Source organism: Ricinus communis, chromosome 3 (genome assembly GCF_019578655.1).
Source record: "Ricinus communis isolate WT05 ecotype wild-type chromosome 3, ASM1957865v1, whole genome shotgun sequence".
Taxonomy (NCBI): Eukaryota; Viridiplantae; Streptophyta; class Magnoliopsida; order Malpighiales; family Euphorbiaceae; genus Ricinus; species Ricinus communis.
Window position 1 is genome coordinate 5707336 of NC_063258.1, and position 10901 is coordinate 5718236.

General features: G+C 27.4%; 1 protein-coding gene across 1 annotated transcript; it reads right to left on the reverse strand.

The window, feature by feature from the left end:
* Positions 1–280: 280 nt before the first annotated feature.
* Positions 281–2613, reverse strand: LOC8286324 (non-functional pseudokinase ZED1). The gene is made up of 2 exons (XM_015727166.3): positions 2453–2613; positions 281–1502 (listed from the first exon to the last, which is right to left on the reverse strand). Exon 2 carries the CDS (start codon positions 1479–1481, stop codon positions 456–458), a length of 1026 nt encoding a protein of 341 aa, XP_015582652.2. The 5' UTR covers positions 1482–1502; positions 2453–2613; the 3' UTR covers positions 281–455.
* Positions 2614–10901: the final 8288 nt, after the last annotated feature.

A 10901-nucleotide genomic window follows, 5' to 3' on the forward strand; every position in this document is an offset into this window, starting at 1 on the left:
TTTATTTGATTAAATATTTATATTTTATTAATATTTTTTTAATAGAAAAATAGTCAAAAATTATATCGTGTTGTATAAATCTTATTTACGTCTTTTCATCTTTTCATTTATTTATTTTTTCACTATTCATTTTTCACCCAATAATATTACGGAGGATACTTAAAAGTTAGATCAAAATAGAAGTCATTATAAATAAACTTTATATTGCTAGACCACGGTTTAGGGAGAAAATAATAAAAAATAAGATAGTTAGAGCCCTGTTTGTAGAGAGTCATTCCAATAAACAATGAAAACTAAACTAAATTTCTTATTAACAAGAGTAATAGGGTTATTTTGATTTAGTATTCACAAAGGGGCTATAGTTACAACATTGAAGTTAAAAGGGATAATTGCTCATTCTAGCTCTTAAAGAGTTCTTGGTTCGACTCAATCTCTTACATGATCCCTCATCATTACTATGGGCAACACTTATACATTTTCCTTAGCTCTTTTGCCACATCAATCATCATTGGCCTATCTTCATCTGCTTCAGAAATGCATCTAAAGGAAAGCAATGTAAATGCTTGCAGTTGCTGATCTTTTTCTGGCAAAGACCCCTCTCCCAAAATAATGGAATCTACAGTCTCATAGAACCTATCATCTGCAATGAATTTCTTCACATGATCCACTAAACCCAACTCCTCACCAGCTTGAGGACGATAGGAATCAACTACCTTTTGTCCAGTCAAAAGCATGAGGAGGAAGACACCAAAATTATACACATCCTGACTCTCATTGAAACAAGATGTTTTGGCATATTCTGGTGCAATGAGTCCCCAAGCCCCTGCTAGCATATCCTTTACATGGGATTCACCTTCAGGAATAGACACCGCAAGTGAGAAATCAGACAGTTTGGCAACATGACATTCATCCAGGAAGATATTCAAGGGCTTAATATTTCGGAAAACAATGGGTCTGGAAAATGCGGTATGAAGATATGAAACTGCATTAGCAATCTCCACTGCAATCTTTAACCTATGTCTCCATAGTAAAGGCTGATAAAGGGTTTTATTAGGACCATAAAGACGACCAGCAAGCGTACCATATTCAATAGGTTCAAAAACTAGGACAGGAATTTGAGTCTCCAAGCAGCAGCCCAACAATTTCAGGAAGTTCTTGTGTTTACTCATCTGTGTGGCAAACATTATGTCATTGTAACAATACTTATATTGTTCAGATTTGTCCTTAAACTTCTTGACAGAAATGGTTCTTTCATGCAAGAGACCATTGTAAAGCTTATAGCCAGAATCCTGAGTGATAATTTTCCGAGGATCATAGTCATCGGTTGCTCTACTAAGCTCATCGGCAGAAAAAATTCTGATAGGGTTACACCTACCATCACAAGAGGCAATTAACTTCTCTAGTAGCATTCTTCCATTCATCAAGGATATTCTTTCACTTTCTGCTTTCTTATGGTTCTCGGTTTTCCAGCATGAAAACATGACAACTGTAGACCACACTGTCTGCAAATACCATATTCGTTTACCACAGGAAACAAAAATATAAATCAAATTAAACAAAAATAATACAGTAACCTTTCCTAGTTCAAGATTTCAAAAGTTCAGATTCTGGAGATCTTCAATGTAAGAATTAGTATTACGCAGGTTCAATACCATATGGATTGAGTATGGAGTTAAAATTACACTAACTTGATTGGGGACATTACAAGTTCATGTGGAATAATAAGTAGAACGATATCTATGAGTTTTCTATCCTAAAAACGGAATCTTTTATAGAATAATAAAAGACCAAGTTCCTGTAACAATTCCAACTAGGAACCAAAGCTCTAGACTAACAATCTAATAGATTAGCTATTCAAATAAAAATAAGATAACCGAGAGGGTTAGCCCAGTTGGTAAGATAAGTGCTTTATTTCATTGTCAACCAGGCTTTAATCCTTCAAGAGAGCAATTCAGAAATTTATTTTTGAAAGCATTAGGTCGTATAGGAAAATGTCCCTTAAAATTTACCAGGAAAAGAATAGTTAGGTGCCAACCTCTCGAGCGAAAGACAATGTGCCTTAAAGTTAACACTAACAAAAATTAGATATAGACAATCAATAACTACAATTGAGAAACAAATATAAGAACTTCTGGAAAATTAAGCCTGAAATCATGGAATTATAAGGCTAAGTAGAAATTTGGAGTGATAAGAGGACATAGTGTTTCTTATTCTGTAATTATGAAAGTTCACCAACTAATCAATCTTCATGGAATATCTTTTAGATTAAGATAAAGGAAAATATGGGATTAGTTTCAGAAACAAACTCTAACCATTGGAAATTAAATCAGTAGAAATAATGACCAAATTCTCAAGAAAGAAGACAATAAGTGCAAGTTATATCCATGAACAAAATGAAGCTTGTAAGATATTGTGCTATGGTGAAGGTATTCAGAAATCAAATAAGATGTACCTGTTGTTGGAAGAGTTCAAGTATCAAGCCAAGAAGCAGGAAACTTCAGAGAGAGGAATGACAATGACGAGGAGGCAATCATCGGAAGGAATGGAACTATGGGAGTCTCTGCCGTTGACATTTTTTTTCAGCCATAGATGTAAAATTTGGATAGATTTGACAACTTGACAACTTGTTAACTCGAGGATAATCATATCAATCATCACTCCATTTTATATTTAATTAGAAAATTTTAATTTATATTTTTCATTCGTTTAATTTTAATTTTATTTTAATTTAGTTATTTTATAAATAAAAAATTAACATGTAATAAAAATAATTAGTAAAAAAGTAATTAAGATGTCAATTTTTTATTGACAATATAACTAAATTATAATTAAAATTAAAATTAAACAATTAAAATAAAATAAATATTACAATTAAATAAAAGTAGATGAAAAACTCAATAACTAATCATATTATTATTTGTGTATAAATCTTGGCTTTTTTTAAAGGTATACCCACGCCAAAGAGCCACATTTGGCTCAGAATATCTCTGGATTTCTTTCATAAATGTCACAAAAATATAAAATAATTATAAATGTCTATAAAAATTGTTAACAATAAAAATATTTAAAAATGAAATTTTATTATAATAATTTAAAAATAAATTTTATTTATAAAAATATCTGATTTAATTTTTTTAATGACAAGGTACATATGTTGGATATACTTTAAAAAAAGAAGTGCATATATTCAGTATATTTTTTAACAGATAATAAATCTAAAATATATTAATTTTTATAAAATATTTTTACATTTTGTTTGATTTTATAATGTTAATGATGAATAAATAAATTTAAAAGATATATTTCTGATTTAAAGATTCAGAGATGTGTTGATAATATCATATCTGAAATATTAAATAAATTGCTACGAAATAAAAAGAATATATGTCTCGTATACTTTTGACGTATATTTTTAATTAAAAATAATATACGTTAAGTATCTCGATCTTTTTCAAATAAAATAAAATGTAAAATCAAAAAAATCGAACGACAAAAGGTATATATTTGCCACATAATAGTATTTTTTGGATATCTGAAATTTTATAAAATGAAACAAAATTCAATTCAAATATTCAACAACAAGCGGTATATGTTTATTAAAATATGATATATGTTAGGTTTCTGTAAAGTATTTGAAACTAATTTTGAAAAAACTGAAAAAATAAAAAAGGTAAAGAACGGATACTTCTCAAAACAGCAAGATATAATTTAAAAAAAGAAGATATTTTGTAATTATAGATATTGATAGTGAAATTTTCTCAATATTTTTTTGGTCCCATATTTGGAGTCTAATACTTCTTCCCTCGAATTTCAATAAGTTAATTTTAGTCCGTCTAAAAATATAGCTCATCTTTTTATTTATTTATTAATTTAATATTTTTTTATTGATTAATATAAATATCAATATTTATAATTAATTTTCACTTGATTTTAAAATTATAAATTACTATACGAAATTGAGTTTCAATATAAATTTTTTTATTTGGTTCTCAAAAATCTTAGATCGATTGAAAAATGAATTAATATTTTGATTACCGTGCATTAAAATTAAAATTTTATTAAAAATATTTTAGTAATAAAATAATTAAAAATAGCGATATTACTTGGCAAAAAAACTAAATTTATTAATCATTATGCATTTAAAAATAACCTATCAAAAAGGAATATCTTTAGTCACCTAGGATGGTGTATTAAATGTTCAAGTACTTTTATAAAGCTATAATAATTATTTGGGTTCAAAAACACGGTTCCTGAAGCATTTATAGCTCCTGTAAATCACTAATGACCGGATACCGTCAAACTATATGCTAAAATCAACTCATATTTAAATGGAATAATTTTTTTTTTTTTTTTTGCTTTCACTTATGTTAAAACTCTAAATTTTACATAAATTAAAGAAATTAAACTGTACTGATATCCTATTAATATCACCAAAATCTAATTTAAAATATTAAAACAACATAAAAGAAAATTCAAAAAGTGGATTATTACTGTTTGATGTAGCATCACCTTCAAACTATATCCAAATATCAAATATACTACGAGAATATTTGGTTCAGAGATTTGATGCACCTGATAGCTATTTCTTATTAAACAGTTATATTAAAATATTGATAAAGACTTAAGAAACAATCTTGATTTTGGAAGAAAATTTATATATATTTTTATTTTACGAGAGGTGACTCAGTGGATAGACTACTAAGGCAACCGCCAGAGATTTCTCAATTATAAAAATCTCTATTCATAAAAGCTCCATATGCATTACAATTTAGAAACAAAATATATATATATATTTACTAAATTAGAGTTAAAAACAAAAAAAAAAATCTAAGAATGTTGAAAATTTAATTCAATAAAATGCATATAAAATAGAAACATGCTAAAATTAGTTTACAAAATTAAAATTTTAAATATATCTGACATACTATAAACATAACACTAGTAATAATAATATTGTAATTAACTCTATTAGTTTTATTATATCTTTTCCTAAATAATAGCATCATTATATAATTTCTTATTCCTTTTTTTTTAAAAAAAAAACGAAAAAATCCTTATAACTATTTTATTGCTAATTTACTCACTTCTTTTTTAAGAAAAATCTCATAATTTTTTTCTTTTCTTTTGCTAAAAATCAATAGAATAGTGACGAAAGAAATTTTTTAGTTCTCCTAAATAGCAGCCTCTTTTTTAGTAAATTTATTATTTAATATTGAAAATATTAATTTATTTTTTTATTTTAAAAGTTAAAAAACTTCATTATTACTGACTTGCCTAATGCTTTCACAAATGATCTTGTAGCACATTTTTATCACCAATAAGTAGCCTTTAATCAAGAAAAAGAAAAAGAAAAGGAAAGAGACATTTTGTCTTGAAAGGCACCAAGAGCAAGCCATTCCTCAAATGTCAAAGAGCATTTTGAATGAGTTAGGAGATAACCATAAAGAGAATTTGTACAAAACAAATAAATGGTATAATGGTGGAATGATTAGCATTTTGTGAGAAAGAGAGAAAAGTAAAAAGACCAAACACAAGTCACCTGCTACTTTTTTCAATATTAATGAGGTCTTTAGCAAGTAAAGATTTCTCTAGTATTCAAGAATAAGCCATACACCTAAAACTCCATTCCCAGGCCGAAGAATCCTAAAACCCATATCTTTAACAAGAACGTATTGATCCCTAGGGTTTAATATTTTGACACAAGAGGTTATATAGCTTCTTTTGATGATATTTTAGTATTCTGAGAATTATATTGTTAGTAATTTGTGTTCAAGTTTACTAACATTGTTAATAATTTTAGCTATTGAGTTTTGAACAGAATCTGTTTACTGCAAAATCAGTCTTGTTGGATAGATGAAGAAGTATAGAATTCTCTAGTCTTGTTAGATCATCTAAAATTCATTTTGAAAATAATTAGAATTAAAAAAAATTGAATTGTGAGACTATTTTATTTTTCTTTGATTTTTTTCTCTAAAGTCTATGAAAATTGACATGATCGGCTTTAGATAAAACATAAATTAGTAAGGAGTGAAATGGTGATAGAATTACAAATAATTAATACTAAATGAATGAGCTACAACTATTGAATTAATGATATTAGTTAATTTGTATACAAATTGTTAACAGTTTAGTTTTCAGAGTACTAAAATCACACAAAAGAAATTACATAACTCTTTGTATCAAAAGGTTAAACCATATGGTTAAATTTTGTATTTTTTCCTTAATTTTAACCCATTTACAAAAGATTTTTCATCCTTAGTAAGATGAGGAGGAAGTGAAATGAGGAATTGATTTTACAGCAAGAGCCTTGGGTAATTTTTTTTCGATTTACATATATCTAGAGTTAATCTAGAACGTGTCGGGTAGAACCCTTACGAGTGGTAAAACACTCTTTCAAGAGTTTTAACATAGTTTCATATCCAAGGTTCGAACTCGAAATCTTGGTTAAACTATAACAGACTCTTAACATCTCATCTATGCGATCTTGGATAAGCTTGGGTAATTTAAATAATAAGAGATAGTATATAAACAGGCTAAGTTGGCCAACAAAGTATAGAAACTTTGATTTTCATGTTGCCAACTTAGAGTTGATTCACTTCATGGAATTGGCCAACAAAGTATAGAAACTTTGATTTTCATGTTGCCAACTTAGAGTTGATTCACTTCATGGAATTGATTATACCAAATAGCCTTACTTTTCTTAAGTTAATACCTGTAGGAAGCACAAGATGCGTTATATGTATTTTCAGAGTCTTACACCAAAGAATGCCAGCAACATCCTTGACCTAACAACTATCCATGTTAAACTCCTCCAGAACACTACTAAAATTAACATGTAACCTATAGACCAAGGTGAAACATGTTAGGCCTAAGAAGCTAATAATCTAAATTTTGATGATAATAAAATATTGTGTGAAATAATATTGTATATGTATATATCAGGTACAAAGAAATATGATCAGAAGACTAAGTGTAGAACTCATGAGCAGTCATCAACCTTATTTAAAGCAACTGACAAATCTAGAGTTTAAACGTTTAAGAGTTAACTATTTTCATATAGATTTAAGTGTCTCTTAAATATCTTGTATAATGAATTTATTTTTATTTTATATTATTTTCATAAACACCATAAAATTTCATGTTTTCATATGATATCACATCATATAAAGGCATATTTTGATTTTCTCAAAAGTGGATTTGATGCACAAATTTATATTTTCTAAAATTTATGTCTTTTGAGAAGTTTGTTTTTGGTCAGACATCTACTCGATATTTTTAAGGTATCTAACTGCATTTTACTTTGACATATTATTTTCTCAGGTAAAATACATTGATGATCAAATTTTGTACTTTATAACAAAAAGATACCAAACTTTTGGTTTGCAATTAAATGGTTGCTAACTTTTAATTTTAATAACCCTGATGGATTTTTCCGGCACACTTAAAAGGTAGATTATATATATGGTTACCAAATTTTTCACTTTATAATAAAAAGATACCACCTATGTAACTTTTAAAATTAAAATTTTAGTACCTTTTTTTACAAAATATAAAGTTTGGTGACCGTCCATGTAATTTTTCCTTGTACTTGCTGAAAAAACTCATAAGTGTTATTAAAAATAAAATTCAGTAACTATTTAGTTATAAATTAAAGATTTGGTACTTTTTTTTGTTAAAAGTGTAAAGTTTAGTGATTGCAAATGTAATTTACTTTATTTTCTCACATAGTTATAATTTTTATACATATTTCAAATGACTAGTTTCTATTGAGTGAAGTAAAAGCAACCTGTACATTATCTAACATGGATATTTGTCAGTCACTGTAATGCCTACCTAATGCATTTGCATTTATTTTTATAATATGTATATCATATAGATATGAGAAATGCATGAGATTTGTACGGTATTAATGCTAATGTTAAATAGAAGAATATTATAAATATTGCAATTAAGTCCATAATAAGAATTAGAAAGTTAAGGAATTAAATTAATTAGTGGTAAAAATAAAAGGGTTAATTAAACCTAAAAAAAATTAACATGATAGAAAAGAGGAAGAAGAAAGAAAGGTGGTAGTTCTTCTTCATTCTTCTTCTTCTTTCTTCTTCTTCTTCTTCTTTAAAAACAAAAACTGAATTTTTCAAGTAGAATTTGAAGGTTTAGAATCCATTTTAGATCTTAATCTTCATCCACAAAGGCTTTAGAGATTTATTTGGTAAGTAATTTTAATATTTTATCGTATTGAGTTAGGGTTAGAAGACTTAGAATTCGAGCTCTAAAAACTCAGTTTTTCAGTCTTATTGTTTTAATCATATCTTGAGTTAGGAAGCTTTAAATTGAGTGTTCTTTGATGATATAGAAACTTTTACGAGTCATCTAAAACTTTTCTTCTTTTAGCTCGATCTGAATCAGGCTCTATGTTAGTATAATAAGATAATACATTTTATTATTCAGTTTCCAACTTTGGTTTGAGTAAGGTGGATTGTTTTGTAGGGGTATTTCTCTATACACCTCCAATTGAAACAAAATCAGTTTTAAATTATATTAGACATATAAGGTTAGTGATCTGGAAAGTTTCATCATGAAATTTATTGTATAGATGTTTTGGTGGATTTTTAAATTCACCATATTAATTCTGTCATAGTTGGCAGCCACACATATTTAGATAGTTTAGTGATGTTATTATGCTAGATGAAATTCTATTATTTTTGGGTATTTGAAAATAAGTGAATTATGATCTATTTTAGCTAAGCCAATTTGGAATGAGGGTGACACCCAAATTAATCAAGCAAAGAAAAAGGAGCAACAAAGGTAAGTGAATAACTTAATGTTCTATGTGAATATAACACAAAATAAATAATTATAATTTATTGTTAAATTGATTGATTAAGGGAAATGTATATAATATATTAATAGATGTTAATTTTTATTTATAGTAATTTTTAATTATAGTATTGATGGGTGATTGTTTTCGAAATGAGATTGTATATATGAATGTTGATTGGTGAATTCGTGTGTCCTATTATAATGTGAACAGTATATTTGATTTAGCCATATCTGGAGTTTTATAACTCTAAATGGAGTGCTACTTATTGCTATAGAAAATTTGAGATGTAATTTACAAATGTTATAGAAATAGAGGAAACTTGATTTTACTGTTTTGATGGTCTGTTGCTTAATTTTATTGACAGCTTGACCATGGTGGATTAGTTTTGATGTTTGTCTTTCTATACACATCCAATTAATGTAAAATCAGTTTCAAGTTAATCTAGACTTATAATATTACTGATCTGGAGAATATGGCTTTGGAATTTCTAATGTGAAATTTTTGCTGTATTTTTGAATGCGCACTATTAAATCTGCCATGTTGAAATATGGTATGTTTTTGGTATATCATAGGTATATTATGGTTTCTTATATATTGTGGAGATGTTGATTATTTAAATGGATTGGTATATTATATATATAAATATAAGAATTATGGTTGGATAAATGTAAGGATGCAATGCTACTTGTGAATGAGGCAAGGCTGTGTGCGATATGGAATTCCCCATAAGATTATGGTTGGCTGTGTGCGTATGGGGATTCATGAAAAAAAAAATTATTATTATGGAATTAAATATAATTCACAAGTTCATTATTATCCTAAAGAAAATACTATGACAATGTTTATATACACACTATAAAGTCATAATTAAATATCGAATGGTTTGATACTTAATAATACTACATGTTTGATTTTGTTATTTTTTATAGGAAATTATGTTATTCTTTTGCTGAGTTGCAGGCTCACTCCTCTGCATTATCTTTTTCAGGATTAGAAGAATTATAATTAGTTTTGACGAAACATTTGCATCTGTCGCACTAGCATTGTGTCAGGTAGGTCAGCAGAAGGTCGCCCTTAGTTTTTCTTGAACATGATATGTCTAGTGGATTTTGTTATCATGTATAAAACTGATGCATTTTATGTGTATATATATATAAAAAAAAAGTACTATTTGATGTTGTGAGCTTTTTGGTGTGTGATTTGTATGGCTCATATAAATATTTTTTGTTATACATATTAATTTTGAGTTAAAAGTTAATAGTTAAGGAATATGTTATGTATCAGTCATTTGCATACAATGTATGCCTGACATCCTTTACAGGTGTCATATTCACAACTTTTCTGAGACAACTGTAGATGGTATGGCCACTTGTCACAGTCACAACTTTTCTCTGATAGGTTTCTGCAGTCTACAAATAGAAAGCTAAAACTTTGAAATAGCCTATCTCAAGGTAAATTGCACTATCGATCACTATACTTTGCACTTTATAACAGAAATGTACTAAATCTTTAATTTGTAACTAAATGATTGCTAAATTTCAATTTAATAACACCGGTGAATTTTTCCAGTGCATTTAAATGTAAATTACAGGGATGATCACCAAACTTTATAATTTGTAAAAAAAGGTACTAGACCTTTGATTTGTTACAAAAGAGTATCGCCCATGTATCTTTTAAAATCAAAATTTTAGTACCTTTTTATTATAAAGTAGAAAATTTGATGAGCACTCATGTAATTTATTTTCACACTTATCAAAAAATTACATCGGTTTATTGAATTTTAATTTTAATAATTTTTATTACAAAATGCAAAATCTAGTGAGCGCTAATGTAATTTACTCGTCTATCTCATCAACTATCAAGATTTTAAAAAGTCTAATTCACCACGATCTTGGATATCTATTTTATACTTTCATAACACCTCAACAACCTCTTAACATTAATTAGTTCTCGAAGACTAACATAATAGAACAATAAGATATCGTCTGCAAACTGTAGATATGAGATTGATTCCCAGCGAATGAACAAAAGTAAGCTAATCTCAATTATCATTTGGGCCATAGCAAAGACACCTTCA